A 26897-nucleotide genomic window follows, 5' to 3' on the forward strand; every position below is an offset into this window, starting at 1 on the left:
CCTCTGATAAAGGGGGCGGTATAGTATTGATTAATAAGTGTGATTATGTTGCTGAGATAGAGAGGCAACTTGCCGACTCAGCTTGCTACAAATTACTCACTTATGACCCCACATATCCTTACAAAAAGGAGGAGATCGATGCTGCTATTAAACTGGGCCTAACCAATGGCTACATTGACAAATCCCCTTCTGAGTTTTTGACCCAAACACACCCCAGGACCCCTTTGATTTATGTTTTACCCAAAGTCCACAAGACTTTAATTAAACCACCAGGTAGACCTATTATTTCTTCAGTTGGTTCTTTATTTCAGCCCCTGTCACAGTTTGTTGATTTTTGGTTACAGCGAGTTGTACAACACATTGATTATTTTTTGAAGGATTCCAATGACTTTATTCGTAAACTTGAAGCACTTGGCACTTTACCGGAGTCTAGCCTGCTTGTAACTCTCGACATAGCAAGCTTATACACGAATATTGCGCATGAGGACGGTATGGACTCGGTCCGGGCGCTGCTCACCTCCAGTCCACACTATATTGGTCCACCTATTGAATTTTTGTTACTATTAATGGATATTATTTTGAAAAATAATTATTTTTTGTTCCAGAATTCTTTTTATTTGCAGCTAAGAGGGACCGCCATGGGCTCGAACATGGCGCCCTCTTATGCCAATTTATATATGAGTTTATATGAAAAACAACATATCATGGCTAATTCTACTTTTTCAGGTTTTATTCATTTTTACGTTCGTTACATCGATGATTTATTTTTGGTGTGGACTGGAGGTGTCCAGGCCCTGACGGAGTTCATAGACGTCCTTAACTCTTTGAACACCACCATCAGATTTACGGTCTCATTTAGTGAGACCACGATCAGTTACTTAGATGTATATGTGACTAAAACCATTGATGGCATTAAGACCTCTATTTTCAGGAAAGCGACCGATAAGAACTCTAAGGGTAGTACGCATCACTTCGGATAGAGAGACCCTACCACAGGCCCTCTTGGAGATGAGCGATCGTTTTTTGGAGCGCGGCTATGATGCCAATGAAGTGTCAGATGCGGTGACACGGTGTCTGGAGACTTTGCGGGACCAGGCATTTGTCAAACGTGATAAAAGTCTAGAAAAAGATAGACTTATCTTTTCAAGTACATATTCTGTCGCTTCAGCGCATATTCGAAAAACCATATTAAAACACTGGCATATTGTGCAATCGGATGTAGCCATTGGACGTTATTGTATGCAGACACCTCTTTTTTGCTACAAGAGAAGTCACAATTTACGGGACGTGTTAGCACCATCAGACATTGGACCGATTAAGAACAAGACCTGGCTACAAACGAAAAATGGGGTCACGAATTGCCACAGCTGTGTGAACTGCCAGTTCCTTAAGTTGGGAGATAAATTTACTGATCCTAAAACAGGACAATCCTATGACATCAGATACCATCTCAATTGCGACAGCCATTATGTCATATACGCCATTGTGTGCCCCTGCCTATTTGTGTACGTGGGCAAAACGATTCGCCTTTTAAAGGAACGTGTTGCAGGCCATCGTTCGTCTATAAAAAAAGCGTTCACCAAAATCGATGGCAATACACCCCCAGTGGCACGCCACTTCGCCACTATGCGACATTCTATGCGACATTCTATGCATGACTTTTCAATTATGCCTATTGATCATATACCTCCCTTGAGGCGTGGAGGCGATCGCGATAAGCTCCTTCTCCAAAGAGAATGCTTATGGATCCATCGACTGAAGTGTATAACCCCCAATGGTCTGAATGAATATCAGTCACTACACTGCTTTCTGTAGTAATACCAGATGTATTTGCTTAGTGATGGTGGTGTTCTTATGATATTGTGCGCAGCTTTATTACCTATGTTCTGCCAATTTAGGACTTTTGTCTAATGTTATTCTCCTGTGTGCTTGTCTTCTCATCCCCTTTCCCCTTTCTCCTTTTTCTCTTATATGATGTGGTTTTTTTGCTGTTTTCCTTTTTTTTCGATTGGCTCTGGTATCCTCTATTCGTTATTTATATGTCCATGTAATTTTTTATGTAATTTTTTATGTGATAGCGCTGACCATGGACTCTATGTGCCCCCGCAGTTTATTAGCATCTTTTTTCCTCTCACCGCCTGCTTATATAGCTTAGTCTCTCTGACCATAATAACAGCGTTTTAGAAATAATTTGTTTTGTTTCCGCCGTTGTGTCAGTCAGTACGGCGAGCGCATAGCTAGTCTGGTTGCTATGACGCTCAGCTTCATTAGCGGTCACCTGACTTTCGCCTGTAGCGGGCTGTGTTTTGTTCGTTGCTAGGAGACATGACGTCAGTTCCGTCTGTCTTCCGGCGTCCGAGATTGCCGTGACGACCGGAGGCCGCTTCTCAGCGTGTCTGCTGATCTTTTTTACCGCTTTAGTACAGGTGAGGGGGCTTATGCTGATTAGTGCTGTGGGTATATTAGACTGCATGGGAGCGTTCAGTCAGTTGCCCATGACTAAGGTGCTGAGTAGCACCGAAACAGCCTGTCGGGTGTGATGACTGGTTGTTGGAGGATGAACGCAATGGCTTTCTACTAACATGCTAAGTAGACGTTTCCTCCTGCATTTTTAAACCTTTTTTGATCTATTGTTCTTGTTCCGATTTGCACTTTATATGCCTATAAATAAATAACAATTTTTTTTGGATGTTGCTGGCTCTCTAATGCATATATATATATATATATATATATATATATATATATATATATATATATATATATATATATACATACATATACATACATACTGTTTTTTTGTTTCAATTTGAATTTATCTAACCGATTCACAAGGAAATCATGTTATGGTACTGCCACGAGGAACATTGACAATCAAGTACTTGAAACACATTTACATTGTTCACATGGAAAGCTGCGATAGTTACCCGTATATATTCAAGCCAGTGTGTCCCATCAATATTGGTCAGCCAGCGTGCCTCATCAATGGCTGGATAAACTATCTCCTTCAGCTTCCGCAGGGACTCCCGCATGACGTGGATGTTGTGTATCTCCAGGAAGATGAGCTCTGCGTTAGGATAGGCGGTCTCACTCTCATACCCCCCTCCTTTTGCCTGCAGAACACAAAGAACAACAATACACTTTGAAGCAGGGTCAAAGCTGAGAAATATTTTACAATGAATAATGGGATAAAACCTACACAAAAGCCTGTAAGAATGCAAGTCCCACTGGTTCACTTGAAGCAAAATGCTATAATTTTAATAAATCTAAATATTTATTTTATGCTTCTGGAAACATTAATTGCTTGGAACTCAATGTTTACATTACACATTCCTTTCAGACTGTGCATTTATAGTAAAAGGCCGCATAAACATTTCCACCGATTACACAGAACTAACATAAAACCTCAAAAACTACTGGTCTTTCTGAATGTAGACATGGAGGGGTTTATTTGTCAAGATGGGAGATCTATTGAATATGAGATGTTGCTATGGGCAACCAATCAGATTTTCTATTATCGTCTAAAAGGTACATCACTTGTTTACATGCGTGTAATGTATTGTCACATATACTTGTGAGTATTATAATAGTGCCGTATCTATTAATTCCTGGAACTACAAAGAAGAAGAAAAAATGTAACCCATTCTAAAAACAAACCTGATCATTTGCAATGTTGCTCACTACTACTAAGGTGCAAAATCGCAGTGACGGATACAAAACACACCAAAATCACAATGATAGACTTTTGTGTATTGCAGTCAGTAATATTTGTGTAATAAACACGAGCTTCTTCGTGCACATATGAAAGCTGTCTGCCATGTTAGGGTAAAATGACCACCTGATGAAGTACCCATGTCTCATGGGCATTAACAGTCTGATGACAATGCGTATTAAGAACCATGTGTTTATTTCTGAAATTATATAGCAATATTATAGAGGCTAAGGGGGATATTCAATCTCCGGCGAGCACCTCCCATCGGGGAGATGCCCGCCGGGCCCTATTCAATGCTGTCTTCCCCGACAGCATTGAGCAGGGTATCTCGGCAGAACGCGCCCGACATCTCTAGCTGTCGGGCTCGTTCTGCCGAGAACAGCCGGGAAGTGACGAGCTGCCGGCTGCAGCTCGCCTCTTCCCTGCCGCAACTCTCGGCCACGACCCCTTCTCGCTCCCCGGCAGGTGGGACATTGAATCCCGCCTGCGTGTTCTCGGTCGAGCTGACCGAGAACGGGACTGGGTCACGGCGGTCGAGCAAGCTCCACCGCCGTGACCCTGACATTGAATACCCCCCTAAGACAATCCTGCACTCGAGTTGCATACTGTTATAAAAAGAGCTCAGATTAGTTCTTTAAATTAAACAAAAATCAGACACTTAAGACACTGATGCCAGATCAAGACAAACGATATGCCAGGGATGTCTACTTTTAAAGTCTCCTCTACAGGGTTGCCTACCTTTCTGGGGGACCGGGAGGGGGACCCGATCTTCAGGAACCTCCCAGCCATTCTGGGAGGGTAGGCAACCCTGCCATATCCAGAGCAAGAGACAGTCTACATAAAAAGGACTTCACACACCAGAACTGCAAAATAGCAGTGGAAAATGGGATGCCATCTTTATGTCAGCATACAAAAATAAACTATCACAATGTTGACACCAAAATATGGATGATTATGTTGACTTTTTTAAAATGTCAACATAGAACATGTTGACATGTGAAATGGTGACATTCTGCATATACTGGAAGGGTAGGCTTAGGCTGCAGCCGTGGAGGGCTATGATAAGAGGGGTAGGCTACAGGATGGGAGGGGTAGGCTACGGGAGGGGAGGGTTAGGCTACGGGAGGGGAGGGGAAGGTAGGGTTTAGCAATGCTCACTGTAAGACTCATCTCAATAGCAGCTGGAAGTCACAGCATGATGATTGCCAGGCCCAGAGAACACTGCAGGAACCATCGAACCAGGCAAGTCTGGGCTAACATCACCAGAAGGACAAAGGACCATGATCAATGCACAGGGTTCTAGTTCTCCATTTATCACTGCAGGAATGGTCTTTGGGGAGCCACGATGTAGGGACCCGCTCAATAGAGGTGACCTTAACGTTGTTGGGCAGGTTAATATCTTTGGCCAAATATATGCTAACAATCTTTTAATTGAATATAAAAAGGAACATATAGGTTAGCCTTAATGATTGCATAGTGCACCTGCAACCCCCACCTCCCTGTAATGCATGATGTAAGCATGATGACATTGTCTATACAAGATGTGGGCACCGCATGAGGCCTGTACTTGGAACCGGAACGTGCAATCTTACAGCGCATGTAATTGATTTGATTACTGTCAGCTGGAAGCCTTCTCCCCAAGATCAGCTGTAAGAAAATCCCTGAGTATTATTGACACTCTCCGGGCCTTAATACACACTCAACAATATCCTCATGGGTTTAATGAAGCGTTTAACTTCATGCCATTACTGAAACAGAGTTAAATAAAGGGAAAAAAATTGAGTACATTATTTCCTTATACTGCCGCTTTTTAATATACAGCATGTTTTCGAGTGTTTATGATCTGTTTTATTATTCACTCGGAAATGTCATTTTGACATTTGGGTTTCTTCTGCTGGTTGTTCTTTATGACAGAAATGTAATCATTATTATGTTCAAGTATAATCTCTCTGTACATGTCAGTTCTTCATAGTGATACACATTTATAGAGTTCATGTTCATTCATTTGGCACTTTGTAAAGCATTGTTTTTACTAACCAATTTTACATATGGTCTTTTCACATATAATAAGGTTCTACCACAGTTTTGCCATATTATTAACTGCAGGAATGAGGCGTGCTATGTAAATCGCCCAGTGAATGACTTGTACACGGTGCTACAGAGGCCGTGCGTAATGCATATGGAACAGGTAGATGAAGGAGAGCTGGGATGAAGGCGGATTCCAGTCAGAGGACACTGGAGTTTCTTCTAGCTGATCCTGTTGCAATTCCCCCAGCTGACGACTAATGAGTACATGTAATCTAATGGGCCCCATACATCAGCAATCACAATTAATGTATTTTCAGATCCAGAGATTTTTTGGCCAGATAAATGGATTCTACAATCTGTTTGACTTGCCCACACATTACAGATTTATTTCAGTAATCGGCAGATTTTTCCATCTAAAGATTGCATCTTCATATCTGGAAATTGCCCAATCGATTGTCATTTTAGCTGTTCATAATGTAAATAGATGAAGACGACAAATTGGGAATGCCCACACACAAAAAGATCCGCAGATAATACCAGATTATTAAGCATGTTTAAAAATCTGATTAGGCAATCGATTGGCGATCCCTATTAATTTTTGATTGGGATTGCCAAAAGGGGGAGCCCACACATCTAAAATTAATTGTGACAATCGTCTCCATATCAGAAAATTGTCACAATTAATTGCTGATGTATGGGGCCCTTAATGCTGTAAGTAGATTTAAAACTAACCTCAGCACTTTTCAGGTTTGATATTAAAAACTGTGGAATTCTGGAACAAGCAGGACAGAAATGTTCCCTTTTCAAGTAGAACACATGGCATTGCCCATAGTAGCCAAAAATTTGGGTACTCTTTACCTAGCACGGCGCCCACGATTTTGATCGTGGGCATCGCAGGTAAAAAAATCTCGGGCATTGAATGCACTAAAAATCGGGTGCGACGCGACCCCCGCGATTTCCCATAGGTAACAATGTTAAATGTCTCAATTGATTTTCATGTTCAATGCCTCAATTGACCCGATTTTCATGTTCAATGCCTCAATTGACCCGATTTTTCCATAGGAAACAATGTTAAATGGCCCACAGAGGCCAAATAGCCACCCTGAAGTGTGAAATGGCCCCCACAATTGTTAACGCCACCCCACGATCAACGTCAACCCGAAGCGTGGCGAGCGCAGCGAGGGGCAGTGGTACGCGTCCTACAACCTTTTCATACCCCCACTATCCACGTCGGAGTGGAGTTGAGAATAGAATAGTGTGGCGAGCGCAGCGAACCACCGAGCCCGAAGCGTGGCGAGCGCAGCGCGCCCCGCGAGGGGACGCGGATACCTTCACAGGTAAACGCGTCCCTTCGCGGGCTTCACAGGTATCCGCGTCCCCTCGCCACGCTCGCCACACTATTCTATTCTCAACTCCACGCCGACGTGGATAGTGGGGGTATGAAAAGGTCGTAGGACGCGTACCGCCGCCGCTCGCCACGCTTCGGGTTCACGTTGATCGTGGGGTGGCGTTAACAATTGTGGGGGCCATTTCACACTTCAGGGTGCCTATTTGGCCTCTGTGGGCCATTTAACATTGTTTCCTATGGAAAAATCGGGTCAATTGAGACATTTAACATTGTTCCCTATGGGAAATCGCGGGCATCGCGTCGCACCCGATTTTTTAGTGCATTCAATGCCCGCGATGGGCGATAAGTGAAGAGTACCAAAATTTGTTTCCACTATGTAATTGGTACAAGAAAAAGACCAATTTGTTGCTATGAGTAACATCTTTTCTACATAATTACCTTATAAAAACTACGCCTTGTTATAGAGGGAAAATATATACTTCATAAATTCAAAAACTGGGTTTAGATTTCAAACACAGGGGATAGTCTGGTTCACTCCTTCGGGCAAATTTCTTCTTAAATGGACAAAACCATGTGCACTGCAGGGGGCAGATGTAAAATGTGCAGAGAGAATTAAGATTTGGGTGACTTATTTTGTTTCTGTGCAAGGAAAATACTGACTGCTTTATTTTTACACTGCAATATAGATCTCACTTTGAAGTAAAACTGCACCCAAATCTAATTCTCTCTGCACAAGTTACATCTGCCCTACCTGCAGTGCAGATGGTTTTGTCCATTTGAAAAGGAACTTGCCAGAAGGAGTGAACCAGAATAACCCCCACAATGCTTTGGTGATTGTCAGCAATTCCTATCCACCTCCTGCACATACTAAAGCAAGGAACAAGGCATTTCTAAGAGAACAATCAGATGGCTGAAGTTACCTTGTTCGTGTCCGCAACACTATTCTGTCTGGCATCGAAGATAATAAGTTTGTGTGACTGAGCATTTGCATCCATTATAGTCTGTAAATACTTCTCATCCTCTTTACATCGCTTGTCATTGGGCCCAACTAGAGGCTGGCTGCAGCGAGTTATTGTGGCCTGGCTTTCGGGGTGAATCCATGACAGAACCTGCAAACACAAGCATGGTAATTACATTCCCTACTGCTAGGTGCCCCAGACAATTCACTACTTCAGCTCCCCTCCACAAAGGATAAAGGGGCAGATGTATTAAGCCTGGTGAAGAGATAAACTGGAGATAAAGTGGAAGGAGATAACGCACCAGCCAATCAGATCCCAACTGTCATATTTCAAACACAGCTGATTGGCTGGTGCGTTAACTCTTCCAAGTTATCTCCACTTTATCTCTTCTCCAGGCTTAATACATCTGCCCCAAAGAAACAGCAGGAAACAATGTAATGTAGTTACACACTAGCAGGTTCCACTGATGTTGCACGTCAAAATATTATGGTCATATTTCTTTTCATACAGTATCAAAATATGATCAGTAAATTAAGGACTTACTGGAATACGTCCTTTGGATCTAAAAGCTGCAACTCTGGAGACATCATCATCCACCACACTCGTGGGTATGACGAAGACCGCTGGGTATGTATCACACAGCTCGTAGTTACTATTGATTTTAGTGATCTTCCAACTTTCGTTGGGCAAACCCTAAATGGAGACAACAAGAATACTTAATATGCGCAATGGATTTTATTATTGCAATAATGGGCAGCGTACAGGATTACATTTAAACAGTATGAAAATGGGAAATACTGAAGTCATCTTTTGTTTAGGGATTTACATGTTTTGTATCTAAAATTCCACTTGGTTGTTTTAGAACCAGATGTATCAAGCTTTAAAAAAGTGGAAATGGAGAGAGATCAACAACCAGCTCCTAACTTCCATGTTATAGGCTGGGTTTGAAAAATGACAGGTAGATGCTGATTGGCTGGTTGTTGATCACTCTCCACGTTATCACTTTTTGAAGCTTGATACATCTGGCCCTTAGACCTCATTCTATAATTACTGTTCAGTATGGGACCTTGGCTGGCACCCGGAGTGTAGCTTATTATCTATGGATTAACCTTCCTTAACTCTGCTACACTCACTCTCCATTTAAAACAGGCAGATATTACTTGAGGATTAGAACTCATTAACCAGCAGTTTAATAAAGCCATCCTATTGAGGATGAATAGAACTGGAGGAGGACTTTTCGAACATATCTGTAATTAGCAATGAATGGATGATTTTAGTATGATGATGGTACATAAGTTACTTAAATAAGTACAGTATAGATCTACAAAGCAACAGCAAGACCGATACCTCATTGTATATATTCTGCCCATTTTCCATAAGACTTAATCAGTGTACATAACAAATAGTTTGCTATGCATTCGATAATGGTAATTACTTTTAACATATCTTGAAGGAGAGTCCGGAGCTCCATAATATACCTGATCAATAAGTTCTCAGGGGACATAGACAGAATAGGAACAACACTGAAAATTAATCATTAAGAGGTTAACAAATGTGTTGCTAGCTGTATAAACAAGCCATGTAATCAATAGCAAACATAGATAGGATGGTAGAAGTTTAATTACCTGGAGACACATTTTCTTTTCATAGTAAATCAATTATTTTCACATATCTGCATATTCATGTTTACTATGTACATTCACTTATTTCGTTTATAGAACTCTCCACAATCCCAGCAGTCATTTTGTCATGCAAAATGAGCAACACCTATCAAGCAAAACCTAAACCATAGCTCCATTTTTCTTTTTAAATAAACATTCTATTATTTTGCTATATACTAAAAATGACAGGAAAACTCCTTATTTAATTACGACTTCCACCCAGAATCAGAATTGTGGTGTTGGCTATTTAGTAAAACATGTTGTAAACATGTGACAATCCGATCAACATTAGTGGCCATGGAAACCAACTGTTTTTCTTCTACGATCCCCATGGCAGCCATTACCTTGAGATTTCATCCCCTTCCTTGTAGTTAGACAGGCTACTTTTTTCCTGGCGGCATTGTACAAAGCACTCGACACAAGAACAACCAAGGACAAACCAACCGAATTTCTGGTCGAGATGGCCCGTTTAATTCTGACATGCAACCACTTCATGTACAATCGTAAATATTACATACAGACATCCGGCACGGCTATGGGGTCCAACCTGGCCCCATCGTATGCCGGACTCTACATGTATGAGTATGAAAAGGTCCATATTCTATCTAAATACCATGAGTATATTACCTTTAACAAGAGATTCATAGATGACATCTTTCTCCTATGGTCCGGTCCATCTGAAGCATTCAGTGAAATGGCATCCGCATTAAATCAATTGAATTTTCCAATCAGGCTGACTCATTCCATCTCAAGAGATACAATCAACTTTCTGGACATTAATATCTCTATAGATAAGGATAATCTTCAGACTAGTCTATTCCGGAAAGATACAGACCGTAACACTTTGCTGTTAACAACCAGTCAACATCCTCCGGCCTTAAAAGAACATTTACCCATATCTCAATATATGAGAGTGATCAGGAACAATACCGACAGCACAGTACTCGAGTCACAGATTGTAGAAATGACGGATAGATTCCTCCAGAGAGGATATCTGTCCACAACGTTAAATAGATGGTTGAGTAAAGCCAGAACAAATATGAGCACCAGGGCACCATTGACCACATCTTCGAACAAGACCCCAAGGATGATCTACACGTCAACAAATTCAATCACACATCAACTCACACCCAAAGAAGTCTCAAGAAAAACTGGCGGATAGTAGCCTCTGACCCTGCACTTAAATCTTTCAGGCTAGATCTTTCAGTTTTGAGGCTGTTGAATACATATTAAGGAATATATATATATATATATATATATAAAAAATAATGAATCTAAAGGATACAGTGACACAAGTGGAAGGTGCTGATATGTTGTTTGAGGAGAGATCCAAAAAGGGACAACATTTTCCTGTACATCAGGTTATGAAAGACTTGATTTCTAAAGAATGGATCAATCTAGAGAAGAAGCAAGGGAAGTTGTTTCACGTGGTTCGTATGTCTCCTGTGAAAGAAGAAGTTGTTTTTGAAATGGTGTGATTTACCAAAAGTAGATGCGGCAGTTGCTGAAATAACTTCCTGCACTACAATTCCACTAGAGCAGTGGTTCCCAACCTGGGGTACTAGTACCCCTGGGGGTACACTGCATACCAGTTGGGGGTACTTGAAAATAATATTGGTAATGGCGGAAGATGAAAAAAGTATTTTGATGGCTGAAGACCCATTGCCATGGAGAAGAACCATGTTTGGTCACTTACGGTTCTGTCTTCAGCGTCATTAGCATCATCAGTGTCTCCTGGTGCTTTTGCCTGACCAGCAATCCACGGTGCCCTCAGACATCAGCAATCATCTGCCCTGCGCTGACACAGGTGGAGGAAGCACCAGCATTAATCCTACAGGTTTTAGTGGGAACCATGGAGACAATACACAACCAGCGACCAGACACGGAAGGGCACGATTCCTGTCTGTTACTCCTTAATATAAGGATATGCATAAGGACAGGCATACCGCTCACTTCCTCTCCACTCGTAAGTACTGTCTATATTTTCAAATTGAGAGGGGGTACTCTTCAATGAAAAGCCTAATCAAGGGGTACTGGAGAGAAAAAAGGTTTGGAACCACTGCACTAGAGGATGGAGCTTCATTTAAAGATCCTATGGATAGGAGAATGGAGAGCTCACTCAGGAAATTGCATTATTCCACAGCGGTATCTCTTAAAGCAGCAGTCTCTATTGCATCAGAGCATTAAGAAGGTGGTGCTCTACCCTACATACAGATATAGAGGAGAAGATTTCCAGACAGTACATATTGAAGAGTTTAGAAACAATTCAGAAGACAGTAGATTTCCTGTGTGAAGCGGTGTTGGATGTCACTTCTTTTGTGGCTAGATCTATGGCGGCTGGAGTAGCTACACATAGAGCCTTATGGTTAAGGTCCTGGTCGGCAGACGCACATTCTAAAAATAGGCTAGTTTCCTTACCCTTTGAAGGTTCTTTCCTCTTTGGGTCTAAGTTGGATGCCCTGATTCATAGGCTCACTGGGGGTAAATCTCTCAGATTGCCTCAAGATAAGAAGAACAAATTCCCGTTTCCAGCGTCGTCCAGACAGATGTTCAGGGAAGCCTTTTGACCAGGTAGACCTTACAGCCAAAGGGGATCGTTTGCTACCTCTAGACAGTCCTTTCAGCAGAACTATAGAAGATCCTCAAGACAATGACAATCACAGTTCCCTCTTAGTAGGGCCTACCCTTTTAAGATTTGTAACCATGTGGGAGGTTGCGGACAAATTGGTACAGAACATTGTTCAAGAAGGATACAGAATAGAGTTTCTACAAATACCCAGAAATTATTATTTCCTACAATCAAGGATGCCAAAATCCCCTGTGGAAAGGAAGGAACTCCGGAAGATTGTAGAACATTTACTTACCATCAAGGCCATCAAAGTAGTTCCTATCTCCCAAGAGAAGAAGGAGTTTTAATCCAGTCTATTCCTGGTGGAAAAGAGCACAGGTTGCTTCAGGACCATAATAGACTTAAGGCGTCTGAACCAGTTCATAGAAATGAAGAAATTTCGTATGGAGACTTTAAAGATGGTTACATCGGGAGTCAAAAAAAGAGATTTCATGGTATCATTAGACCTAAAAGATGCATATTATCATATACCAATCTATGCTCAACATCAGAAATTCCTCAGATTCTGTGTAAAAGGAAAACACTACCAGTTTACCTGCCTACCTTTTGGCCTCTCCACATGTCCGAGGGTGTTTACAAAGCTGTTAGTTACCCTGATAGCATTCTGAGGAGGAATTCAAATTTGGCCATATCTAGATGATATTCTTATCGCAGCACCATCCAGAAACAAAATACTGAATAAGTGGTGATGATTTTTCTAGAGACACATGGTTGGGTGGTGAACCTGACAAAAAGCCAGTTGGTTCCATCCCAGAAAAATCAAGTTTTTAGGGGTAATAATAGATTCTCTAGACTTCAAGATTCACCTGTCAGGAGAGAGATGTACCAAGATCAGGGCTCTCTCAAAGTCACTAATGAAAAAAAAATTGACTCTGAAAGATTGCTTGCAACTACTGGGCATGATGTCCTCCACCATTGGAGTCATGCCTTGGGCCCAGAATGAGAACCCTTCAGTAGTCAGTGTTGCCCTACATAAAAAGGGATGTTACAAGGAGAGGTTATATCAATCTAAGTGTCAAAGTCTGGGAGTCACTAAGATGGTGGACTTATCCCGATCTAGAAAGCAGAGCCACGTTTTTACAACTACCAAGTTTCCTTATCCTAACAACAGATGCAAGTCTATCAGAATGGGGTGCGCATCTAGAAGGGTACACTGTCCAAGGGTTTTGGACAAGAATAAAGGCCTCAATGTCATCAAATTGGAGAGAAGCGGAGGCCGTATGGAGACCGATCAGTGCATTCACACATCAAATCAAGGTATCTCACCTAAGGGTGTTCTCCAACAACACGTCGGTAGTTGCCTTCTTGAATCACCAAGGGGGGACCAGAAGCAAGTCCCTGATGCTGGTAATTTAAAATATCTTAGTTTGGGCAGAGGAGAATCTGGTGTCTCTTACAGCAGTGTCTGTGCCAGGCAAGGTAAATATTCTAGCCGATTTTCTCAGCAGGAACAAGATCCTTCCGGGAGAATAGGAATTGAACAACGAAGTCTTCAAGGAAGTAGTAAGAAGGTTTGGGAGATGTAGACTTGATGACAACACACATCAACAAGAAGGTCAACAAATTCTTCTCAAGATATTATCTGCCCCAGACCTCAGCCGTAGACACTTTCTCAGTCTGATGGAACTGCTGATTGGGGTACCTGTTTCCAGCCTTTCCGTTGATTTATCGTGTCCTCAAGAAGGTGATAGAGGATCAAGTGGAAGTTCCCACGTCTGAAGTTCTTCAATTTTTAAGTAAAGGTTTCCTTGATGGACTGGCTATCTCAACTTTAAAAGTACAAATTTCATCACTAAGTGTCCAATAAGATAGGAAATTGGCAGAAGAATCTCTCATAATAAGATTTAATAATGCTATAAAGAGAATAAGACCTCCAGTAAAGAATTTAATGGCGCCGTGGTACCTAAACCTTGTGTTAAAAGCATTAATGAAGAGCCCGTTCGAACCTCTGTCTGAAATATCTCTAAAACATTTGACTTGAAGAATTGTTTTCCTTGTGGCAATAACATCTGCAAGAAGGGTGAACGAGATGCAAGCCCTCTGGGCAGAAGAGCCATATTTGAAGACACTGCCAGAGAAAGTAGTTCTAAGAACCAACCCGAATTCGTTACCCAAAGTTGTTTCAGCATTTCACATTAATCAAGAAATTTCTTTGCCGGCATTTTATCCTAACCTTGAAAATGAAGGAGGAGGAGTTATGGCAAAAACTTGACATAGTAAGAGGTATCTACTTGGAAAGACTTATGGAAATAAGAAGATCCAAGAATTTGTTTATGATACCAGAAGGAGCCAAGAGAGGATTAGCTCCTACTAAACAGACAGTTTCAAGAAGGATAAGAGAACTCATTACTTTTGTCTACAAATTGGAAGATAAAGAGGTTCCATCTATTATTAAGGCACACTCTACTAGGGCTATGGCGATGTCTTAGCCCTGGAAGGCGAAAGCTTCAATCAAGGATTTATGTAACACTGCCACATGGTCCTCAGTTCACACTTTCTCCAGACATTATGAATTAAATGTGTCTGTACCTCAGTTTGGGGAGCATGTCCTCAAGAGGGTCCTTAACAAGTAAAAATATGTTGCAGTTCAATATTGCAGTTCAATATTGTCCCTCCCTCTGTTTTTTGCTTTGGTATTTACCATGGTAATGGCTGCCATGGGGATTGTAGAAGAAAGTGTCGGATTATACTTACCGATAATTCCCTTTCTTCCTAGAGATCCCATGGATGCCACTATAATCCCTCCTATGTTGTTTTGTTTTTTTCTCAGGTGAATTAAGGAGACATTTAAAAAGGCAACAGGATAGGGATTTATACCCTCAGGGGGAGGGACCTGGGAAAAAAGTAGCCTGCCTAACTAGAAGTCGTTTCGATAATTGCAGATGTTACAAAGGACAATCAAACACTGTCCGCAGCAGCAGACCTCACAGTCTTCCAACAGCTGATTTGGGGTGGAAATCAAATATATAGATTTTTTTTGCAATTTTGAGCATTTATCCTATGAATAAGATTTCCTTAAGTGCACATATTTGTTAACTTAGGGCAGTACGGATGGTGTAATGGTTAGCATTACTGCCTCACAACACTGGGGACATGGCTTCAATACCCACCATGGCCCTAACTGTGCGGAGTTTTAATATTATCACCCAACTTGCGTAGGTTTCCTCCGGGTACTCCGGTTTAATCCCAAAATCCAAAAATATACTGGTAGGTTAATTGGCTCCAAAAAATTAACCCTAGAATGTCTGTGTGTGCATGTACATGTGGTAGGGAATATAGATTGTAAGCTCCACTGGGGCAGGGACTGATGTGAATGGTCAAATATTCTCTGTAAAGCGCTACGGAATCTGTGAGCGCTATATAAGAAACTGCTAATAAATAAAAAAATAATTAAACTGTGCCCTCAGGTTCTATGGACCGCTGCTTGAGGGCTGTAAGGAAGTCCCAGGATCTAATGGTACTAATGACAACTGGATCCTGAATGTATATCTATAGCATTCATTCACAGAAAATTTAATTTTATTGCGTTGGTTCCCTCCTCTGGGTATGCAGGGTCAGATAAAATTCCAGATGGATATCTCACAGTTTATGGCTATGGCGAGGAGACATTTCCCCATTCCCCTGTTGTGAAGTAACAGGCTAAACGTCTATTGTTCGGCCGCAGCAGTTCATACAGTGGGCGGGATGCAGCAAGCATAGCAATTTGCTTGCGATGCATCCTGCTATTCTCCATATGCATATCAGCATCTAGTAACGCCGGATGCATGAAGATTTTAACAAAGGACAGCTCTTGTTTTTTTTTATATATAAAAACTTAATTAGTGAGATGTCATAAATACAGAGAATGAGCGTCACAAGAAAACCTACATAGAGGTTTCATAATAAGAGGAAAAATATCAATACATGTGTACATTTAACATTGACAACTCTTTTTTTAAGATAATATTAATTTAAAGAGTAATAAAAAAAGTAGGAAATTAATAGGAAAAGCAAGAAGGCGGGAGAGAAGGGGAACTGGGTAGGGAGAGAATAGAAAAAGGGATCCAACCCGGCTGAAAAATACAATTATAGCACGGTCAACAGCACAATCACCAGAAGAAGGGGGCCAGTGTGCACACTTATTTAACTTCAACATTAGCGCCTCACTTAGTAATGAAGTGGTAGTCTCAAAGTGGAGACAGGACTTCTGTTACTGGGATGGAAGTAACAGTGTCCGTCCTGTCACCAGCAGTATTTCTTACCGCTCCTTGGTGTGGGCAACGGTCAAGTTGGTACACAGGAGGATCTGTGTTGTAGCGTCTGCTATCTCCGTATCGCTCGGCTGTCTCCAAGTCAGATGGTACATGCAGCCGGCTGTGTCTCCCGGCAAGTGCCGTCTCCTCGCCGTGGCTTTCTCTACTGATGTTGTTCACACAGGCGACCTGGTTGAGAAAGCCACCCAGTGCGCGGCAAAAACACGTTCCCAAGAGACACCTGGATCACTTGCTCCTGCTACCTGTCCATCACCGACTACAGAGCCGGAAGATTGACTTCAATAGCCGCAGGCCTCTCCTCCCACTGCAGACGCTGTGGCAGAGCGTCGCGTGTGTGAACAACATCAGGAGAGAAAGCCACGGCGAGGAGACGGCACTTGCCGGGAGACACAGCCGGCTGCATGTACCATCTGACTTGGAGACAGCCGAGCGATACGGAGATAGCAGACGCTACAACACAGATCCTCCTGTGTACCAACTTGACCGTTGCCCACACCAAGGAGCGGTAAGAAATACTGCTGGTGACAGGACGGACACTGTTACTTCCATCCCAGTAACAGAAGTCCTGTCTCCACTTTGAGACTACCACTTCATTACTAAGTGAGGCGCTAATGTTGAAGTTAAATAAGTGTGCACACTGGCCCCCTTTTTCACCTTTGTGAACTTTTTTTATCCTGAAAAGGAAAAAGGACATTGTGTCTAAAGGATCAATGGATTGAAACTAATTTCACCTTTACTCCCTTCCCACCCTAAAAGGGAAAGGTGCAATTCACCAGTGCTCATATACAGTGGTTATAATTAGTGTCCAATTGACACTGTAGTATTTTAGAGTGCATATATGTATGTAATGTTGTGTATATGTGTTTTTTAATAAATTTGTTATTCATTCTTGTCTCACCGAAGCGCCCCACGTTATTTTTGTTCTCTGTTGTTGTTTAGAGGCTGGCATTCCTCTAACGCGGTGGCTGCAGGGTGACAAGATACACCCCGCTGGTCCCTAGCACCAAAGACTACCTTTTTGTTTTCACAATCACCAGAAGGTCAGGCAGGATAATTATCCGAGTTGATTTAATGTTTGGGACCCCAAGGCCGCCCTCCGATAAACGTCTCTGAATTACCAAACGGTTAATTCTTGTTGTTTTCTTAGACCAAATAAAGTTCATAATATTACGATGAAGAAGCTTAGACATTTGTAGGAACCCGGATCGGCAGGGATTGAAAATAATAAAGTAGTCGTGGTAGTAAATTCATTTTGACAGCATTTACTCGACCTATCCAAGAAATATGATATCTGCCCCAATCATTCAGATCTTTCTGTAATTGAGCAATTAATTTGGGGTAGTTCGCCTGATATAGTTGGCAATAATTTTTGGTAATAGAGATGCCCAAATAAGAGATATGGCGCCTATGCCAATGAAAATCAAAGGAAAGTGCTAACTTATCCTTGACTTTTTGCAAGATATAAAAGTCCAGAACATCTGTTTTTTGTGGATTCATTTTATAGCCCGATATCGCTCCAAATTCTTCAATTTCACAGGAACAAATGGGGGAGGGAGTGGATTGGGTCAGAGATTGTTAGCAAAACATCGTCTGCATAAAGAGCGATTTTATACTCTGTGTCACCCATCTTAATTCCATTTATATTAGTGTTAGCTCTTGTGCGTGCTGCAAGTGGCTCAATTTAAAGAGCAAAAATTAGTGGGGAAAGAGGGCACCCCTGACGAGTTCTGTTGGAGATAGAAAACTGAGAAGAAGCAACCCCATTGGCCAACACAGCAGCTCTTGGCTTATCATAAAGAACTGAAATGCCTTTGAAAAAGCGACCGGACAAACCTATTGTTTGAAGTGTATAAAACATAAAAGGCCATTGAACCCGGTTGAAGGCCTTTTCAACGCTTAGACCTAAGACCAGAGCCGAAGCCTTTTGATTATGCTCTTGTAGTAAGATCTGTCCGTTGCGATGATAGGATTTCAGGGTTTAGAAGTCCCATCTGTTCATGCATGGAGTGACGTGTGTGCTGCAGGGGATGCTGGGAGGGAACCAATTGGAACAGTTATCAACTTGCCAATGTCCAGGTCTCAGATCTGAGAACCTGGTCAGGAACATGGGCAGGGTCCCGGGTTGTTTGCTTTCATACTTAGCAAAATCCTGGGTTGCTGTACACACAAAAATCTGGGATTTGCTTCAAGTATGAAAGGGGTAATAGACACATGTGATATAGAAAAACATTTCTCAAATGCATCAGGAATTGCACCTAACGCAGATGAAGGCCATATGTGTGGAAAATGGCTAAATACGATAAAGGAAAAAAAAAAAACCTTCTTAATCCAAATTTTCAACCAGCTTCAGTGCTAGAGAGAAGAGTTGCTTTACATTGTAAAAGAATAAAAAAAAACGAGAAAGAGAGTATTCTGACAGACTGTAATAATACAAAAAAATCATACTGTACCTGTCTTTTGTATTCTGCTGTAGGGTCATATACTTTCCAGCCATTCACAGAGAATTTTTCTCTATAACTAAATGCAAATAGGGGCTGGAAGAAAACAAAATGAACACCCTTAGATTTAATAAAATATATAGTCAATTGATCAAAAATGTTGCAGTAGAAATTGTGTATGTTAAGTACAGTGATTGAGATGACTGCAAAGCATTAAACAATTCTAAAATGGCTGCCACACTGGTAATGACTAAAGCTGGGCATACACTAGGTAACTTCGCCAGCTATATGCCCTTGAGCTGCCCGGGAACTTCCAGGACTGCGGGATCACATGCAATTTATCCCACGCGGTCCCAGCCAAGCCTGCCCGGCCCAAAAGATAAGAACCATATACCCCATCCAGTCTGCCCGTTATTAGGGGTAAGGTTTTAGGGTTGTTTAAGCAGTTTGGGTTATGGGTGGGGGGATTGGTGGATCAGGTTAGAGTATGCGTGAAAGAATATTAGGGTTGGTTTATCAGTTTGGCTTCAGGTGTTAGGTTTAGGGGTTATGATTAGGTAGAGGTTACTATGGTTAATGTTTAGGGTGAGTAGGCTGGGTCACAGGAAAAAACGGTTCTTAAAGCAAATTTGGTTTCACATGTTTATATTGGCTATCAGGGGGCTAATAGGATAGGCCCTGGAAAATCCATTAGCAGCTGTAAAATACCGCATCCCCACCACCCTAAGCAAGACAGACGCCCTCCCCATAGGGGTATGCGCCCCATAATCAACAGTGGAGACGCCGCCACCAACTTTGGAGGGGCAGGCGCCCCCACTAAATCCACCAGAGAGACATGCACCCACCCCCCCCCCCCCCCCCCCCACACACACACACTGCTCGTAACCGGGCTCGAAATGATGACGTCCGTGGGGGCTTGGATCTCTGCAATCCGAGTCTGCACATCTCTAGAATGGATGAGTAGTGTTAAGGTGCCCATACACTAGTAAGATTTATCTTCAGATCTGGCTGGTTGGAACAAAAACATGGTTATGGATGAGTGACAGTTTGTCAGTTCTCCAGCATTTCCAAGCAAATGGTCAACTGTCATGTGCTCTCATCCATAACCATGTTTTTGTTCCAACCAGATAGATCTGCAGATAAATCTGCGTGTGTATGGCCACCTTTAAACTGCTGTAGATATCCTCTACCAAGTAACTAATGTCTGAGATGTGACTATACTCACAGCATATAGGTTTTTAGAAGGTAAAAATTGCTGGATTTTGTAGAAAACAGATCAGGCAAGAAAAAAAGAAACTAAAACTAGCAGGTTTTATATGAGCTAATCAGGAGACCATCCAAATGTACGCCTATCTGCATCGGAACATGACAGTCACACAGTGTGCGGAACAAGAACAAAGATCATCACACTTTAGGAAAACAAAACCCAGACACAATCATTTCCCAGTGATGCACTACTTTCCACCCACCACAGATGATTTCACAACTCCGAATAAATATGTTTGTCAGCTTGCAAAGAACTAGAGACTTTATAAAGGGGTCTTAGCAGGAGCTCAACATTGTAGTATTGTTTTCCTGGCATACAACAGAAGCTTGACTTACTTGGCAGTAATCAGCCTTCCAGCGAAAGATATGCAAGATGTTTATTATACACACACACAAAGAAAGAACTTTTTCTACTGGGATAACATTTGCTATTCTTTTACTTGTACATACAAAGGTGCCAATCCAACATTCAGTTTTTTACTACTTCAGACTATAATATCAGTCCAATTCTACAGTACATTTTTACAGGGAATGCTTAAAGTGTGTGTGTGGGGTGGTCCAGACTCCTATTCTTTGTTACTCTTAACTTTTAAGATTTTTTTTCCCCTAAAACACTGCTCTTTCCAGCTTTATTCAGCCCTTAAGTTAGCCAAGAGCAGGAGGGAACATCACGTTATATTGCATGCATCACTTTTATGCATTTGCTGTTTTGTATTAGACTTTGCACAGTGCAGCTACAAACATGCTTTCCCACAGAAGTGCAATCAAAAGGTGTGAAATGCATCTAGCAAAGGAAGATGCAGGATCTTCAGCAACTTGTGCATGAGAAAAGGCAATTACCAGCAACAAACGTGCATAAAACTAAGTTCACTAAAAGTATTGACACCTGGCATCTACTGAATATTCACAGCAAGTGCTGTTCTCCTCTGTACAGAGGGACAACACTTGTACCCCTTTCACATTGCAAATGCGGGGTCGCACCCGGGATTTGATCATGGGTCCATACCGGGAGTGACTCAGCATTTGCGAGATCTCGCAAAGCGACTCGGCAATAGTCCAAGTCACTGACATCAGACAGAGGTGGGGCTTCATAGAGGAGTGGAGGAGGAGGCAGCGCTTGGAGCTGACTATGTCTCCAAGCGCTGCCTCCTTCATATACCGCTTTCAGACAGCACTCTAGACCCGGGTTATTGCCGTGTCCTTGCAGCCCCAACACGGGTTGAGGTGCGGTCTGAAAGGGCCACCTCGGGTCAAGCTACACTGGAGTTCAACTCTGGTATTGACCAGGGTTGAACAGTGCTCTGACCCGTGTCAAGTGCAGTGTGAATGGGTGCCTTGGTCGAGCAACCCAGGTCCCGTTCACAGTGTGGAGGAGGCAGCGCTGTCAGCTCCAAGTGCTGCCTCCTCCCAAGCCCCTGGTGACGTGCCACCGCTCAGCTGACGTGTCGCTCCGGGGATGGGACCCGTGTCCTAATCCTGGGTGCGACCCAGCATTTGCGGTTTGAAAAACGGTTCTAGTGTGAACAGGACCCAGGTCAATTGACCCGGGTTATCCATTCACACTCCACAGCAACCCGGGTCTGAACCAGGATCAACCATTCTTTTAATCTGGGTCGGTAAGCTGGGTTGCTGGTCAAGGGTTATAGGTTTTGGTGCTTTCACACTGCACCTCGACTTGGCAATGCGCTATGAAAAGGGGTATTAATGTAGATATGGAACAAAGTCTGTTAAAAGTCATTATTCAATTATGTTAACATATTAATTAGCATACTTTCACTACAGGGAGACTTGCATAGAACACAGTCACTGTGGAGACTTTTTGTGTATTATAGATACACACATACAAATATAAAACACACACAAATACACTATGTAGACAAAAGTGATTTGACACCACCCACAAGCAAAATGGTGTTTTCCTGCAAAGGATGCATTTGTGAGGGTATAAAACCAGTAGAGGGCACTGATTAGATCATTTGCTAAGGAAATGGTTTGTGAGCTGTAAGTAGAAGGAATGAGAGCCAGTGTGCAAGTCATTTACTAACAGCACTCCTCCAAAACACCATTTCCAGAGTGTGGTGCCTGCTATTTTAGGACCTCAATCCATTATACATAATCAGGGTCAGTGACATAACTTACCATCCCATTAGAAAGAGGAAATGCATGTTTTATAAGATTCTCAAATATTTCCAGTTTGCTCTGTTCTTCCTGTTTGTATGCCAGCCTCATGTTCCTCATATCCTTCCGAGACATAAACAAGTGATTGTGTTACAAGCAGAACATTTGGGGCTGAAGTGAGCAGTCATCAGTAAAACAGCAGCAATGCCAAATGCAATGAAAGTTAAAAAATTTCACGGTTAACTAATTCAGCTTTTACTTCCTCATTGGTGACAGTAGGGGTCACCCACCCGCTCTTTACAGAAACAGACTAGCCGCTTACTGTGGAGTCACAAAAAACTCCAGGGAGTTTTCTATTGTAGGAGGTAGAGCCTATAAATATTTAATATTAACTGTTCTAGATGGCTCAACATCATTTTCCTTAAAGTGTTAGTTTATATTTAGTCCATCACTAAAGACTGTTGTAAACCAAGGCCCATGCAGTGAGTGACGTCAACCACATCCTGTATACAAATGGCTAGACAAAGAGTGGAGCCGGACATGCAAGTTGCTCCCATAAAGCTGATGGGTCCAGAACCCCTCCCTTCCCCCCCACCAGTTATTCCCAGTTACCTCCAACAAGTATAAATATATACTCTCTGTGACCACAGTCACAAGACCATTGCGGCACATACGTAGTGTGACGTAGTCATAATCGCTCAACTGCAAAATCATCAAATAATGCTAACAGGAGAACGCCATTGGTGGTAATTAGCCGCAGTACATTACTGCAGCAGATAATCACTGCCTAATGTTGCAGAGAATAAATGTAAAAACATACTGCTCTACAGTAAATGCTATTACTACAGGCGAGTCTCCCTTATCTGTGTATTCCAAAAACTGTTGTTTTTCAGAATATTTCGTTTTTTTGTTTTGTTTTGTCTCCCCCATCCCTTTTTTCATACTTACCTAGTCCCCCAATGTCCATGGCGGCCTCCAGGATCCTCCTCACTTGTGCAATGGACCCCTGGGACCGGAGATGCTGCTGAAGGCTACGGGGGATACCATGGATTTCGGGGGACTATCGGGGCACCACCAGGGGACCAGGTAAGTAGGGGGGAAACAAATTATTCCAGAAACCGAGAAAATCCGTTATCCAAAATGCTTGTTTGTGGTTCCGAGCATTTCGGATCAGGGATAGTCAACCTGTACTATGCTCAACTAAAAAGTGAAATCTCCATAGTTGTCTGCAAAGCTGCATTTACATAACACTGTATTATCCCCTTATATTCTTTCACAACTGAAAGACAATCCCACTGCAACCAGAGGCTTGTGCTAATCATATAACCTTCCATGCATGGCTTCCTGTATGCAGAGTGATCTGGAAATGACAGTGATACATTTATAACTCTGAGGAGCAGTACAGGAGAGGCTGGGCCTGCCATCAAACATCATACACGCTCTCATCACAGAGGGAACAGGGTGTCTGTAATAGACATGCCAAGTCACTTCAACTTTTTCTGTCATTTGAACTGCGGCACAAGGACAAAAAGTACACCTTATTTTCCTTATGCTGATAGTAAGTATATGCTATATCATATGGCGTAACTTGTACTTGAAAATCCCTGAATAAATCAAACATATTTTGCCAGTACCTTGCAAACAATTTCTATGCCACAAGAATTGTTTCCTTGGCTCTGTACTCCGATCTTCTCGACTCTGCTGATTACACCCAGGGGGACATCTAAGATGAATGGAGGGTCCTGTGAACAAAAAATTAAGCAGAATAATTTGGTTCCTGCTACTTAGTGTTCCTTTAAGATCAGAAAGAATACACTGTTTACATATTTAAAAGTACAACAAGAACCAAACCTAAGGATTCAAGCAAATAGCAAATTAGTGAGTTTTATATACTGCCGGTTACATATAATGGGCAACGTGTGTATGAGTTTACTTTTTTAAACTTCACTAGACAAACAACACTGTTTTAGTGTTCACAGCAGTATGTTGTCTATGGGAGGCTAGGGAACCAATATTGCCACCTGCTGGAACAGATTGTTATAACGTGTTATGTGACACAAGTGCAGGACTTTAATATGAGCATCTAACTACCTTATAGATTTCAGGGGAAAGAAAGAAACATACTGTAGGTCTGTATTATGGTAAGAATCAGCAGAAATGGTAAGGTACGTATAGCAGGATGCCACCTGTTGCCCAATAGGAGCATGGCCTTTACCTTGCAATTCTGAAAACACACGTCGTAGAAATCCAGCAGATGGGCCCCCAGGTGGGACAGAAGCTTGTTCAGCCACTATTTTGTCTGTGGACTTAACATCTGAAGAATGGGATGTTACAGTGCAGGATGATAAGGTGGAAGAGCTTCTACTTCTCTGACCTCTAACTGATGTAAAGGGATCTTCCGGGTCTGCTCGTGAACTTAAAGGAACCCCAAAATAAGGAATTTGGTACTTACCGGTAATTCCCTTTCTCCGAGGCAGCAGGGGACACTGCAGTCTACACGTGTGGGATAGTGTGGGTGCATTGGAGGAGTCGGCACTTTAAGAAATTTGAATACAGCTGGCCCCTCCCCCCGCTATCCCCCAGCAGACTCCAGTCTTAGAAACTGTGACCGAGAGAGGATAGGGGCCAGGGCTCGATCCCTGGAACAGAGGAGACACTTCGCAGAAGAGAAAAGATTAGCAAGAATAACTCATAACAAGAACTCACAACTTGCAATCGGCAAACATTCAATGTTAAAGTAAAACAACTTGTAAGATGGCAGGAATAAAGCGCTGGGAGGGCGTGCAGTGTCCCCTGCTGCCTCGGAGAAAGGGAATTACCGGTAAGTACCAAATTCCTTATTTCTCCTCCCAGCAGCAGGGGACACTGCAGTCTACACGTGTGGGATAGTACCAAAGCACTAAACCCGGGAGGGAGAGCGCTGAGAATCCTGCAAAACAGCTCTGCCGAAAGATGCCTCCTCACTGGCAAAGCTGTCAAACTTATAGAACTTGGCGAAGGTGCTAGCACCCACCCAAGTGGCCGCCCTACAAACCTGTGTGAGCGAAACACCTCTGGCCGCAGCCCACGATGTGCTTACGGCCCTTGTTGAATGGGCGGAAATCCCTGAAGGGAGGACTTGGTTAGCCCTAGCGTAGGCCTCCTTGATTGTGAGGCACAACCACCGAGCCAGCGTCTGCTTGGACGCCGGCCAACCCTTCTTTCCTGCTCCATACAACACGAAAAGACTATCCGTCTTTCTCCACGATGCCGTTCTGGAAACGTAGATACGCAGAGCGCGCACCACGTCCAAGGATTTCATATCTCGTGAAAGGGCTGGAACCACAATAGGCTGGTTCACGTGGAACGACGAAACCACCTTCGGAAGGAAACCCTGGCGAGTTCTGAGTTCCGCCCTGTCCTTGTGGAAAACCAGAAACGGGGAACGACAGGAAAGAGCCCCAAGCTCCGACACCCTGCGAGCCGAAGCCAGCGCCATCAACATGACCGTCTTCCACGTCAAGAACCTTAGATCCACCGAATCTAAGGGCTCAAAAGTATCCGATCTTAGGAATTTCAGAACCAACTCCAAATCCCATGGCTCTGACGGCGGAACGAAGGGAGACTGTATACGAACAACCCCTTTTAAGAAGGTCTGTACCTCCGGAATTAGAGCCAGCCTTCTGTGAAAAAACACCGATAGGGCAGACACCTGGACCTTCAAAGACGCCAGTCTGAGACCCTTCTCTAAACCCGATTGTAAGAACTCCAAAAAACGGGAAAGATGAAACACTGCCCTTGGTACTGATCTAGCTTCGCACCAGGCTATGTAGGATTTCCAAATCCTGTGATAATGAGAAGCGGTCACCTCCTTCCTAGCTTTCAGCATAGTTGGAACTACAGACTGCGGTATTCCACGTCTCCTTAACAAGTCGGCTTCAACAGCCACGCCGTTAAACGTAGAGACTCTAAGCCGGGGTAGATGAATGGTCCTTGTTGTAGAAGATCCTGTCTGAGTGGGAGACGCCACTGCACATCCGCTTGAAGAAGCTTGAGGTCCGAATACCAGGCCCGTCTCGGCCAGTCCGGGGCAATCAGAATTACTGAAGCGGACCCTCTTTTTATGCGCTTGAGCACTCTTGCTATGAGTGGAAACGGCGGAAACGCATATATCAGCTGGAAATCCCATGGGATGGAGAATGCATCCCCCGCTAGAGCTTCCAGATCCCGAGACCTGGCACAATACCGAGGTACCTTCCGATTCAACCTGGAGGCCATCAAATCCATCTGAGGCATGCCCCACCGGACCGTCAACTGATGAAAAATCTCCGGATGAAGGGCCCACTCTCCCGGGTGGAAGTCCTGTCTGCTCAGATAATCCACCTGCCAATTCTTCACGCCCGGCAGAAACACCGCAGAGAATCGGGGAACAAACGCCTCGGCCCATTCCAAGATAGGACGCACCTCGCGCATGGCCGCATGACTTTTGGTTCCTCCCTGTCGATTTAT

General features: G+C 43.0%; 1 protein-coding gene across 5 annotated transcripts in view; it reads right to left on the reverse strand.

Annotated features, from left to right (window-relative positions):
• MTMR1 (myotubularin related protein 1) overlaps positions 1–26897 on the reverse strand; it is a 105555-nt gene that overhangs the window by 34513 nt on the left and 44145 nt on the right. For all 5 annotated transcript variants that reach the window (XM_083159442.1, XM_083159440.1, XM_083159441.1 and 2 more), the window contains 6 exons: positions 24044–24151; positions 22431–22532; positions 19038–19121; positions 8588–8737; positions 8006–8194; positions 2925–3110 (listed from right to left, as the gene is read on the reverse strand). In XM_083159442.1, the coding sequence (XP_083015568.1) occupies positions 2925–3110; positions 8006–8194; positions 8588–8737; positions 19038–19121; positions 22431–22532; positions 24044–24151 (819 nt within the window). The remainder of the gene's footprint in view (positions 1–2924; positions 3111–8005; positions 8195–8587; positions 8738–19037; positions 19122–22430; positions 22533–24043; positions 24152–26897) is intronic.

This window comes from Crinia signifera, chromosome 9 (genome assembly GCF_055691185.1).
Source record: "Crinia signifera chromosome 9, ASM5569118v1, whole genome shotgun sequence".
NCBI lineage: Eukaryota > Metazoa > Chordata > Amphibia > Anura > Myobatrachidae > Crinia > Crinia signifera.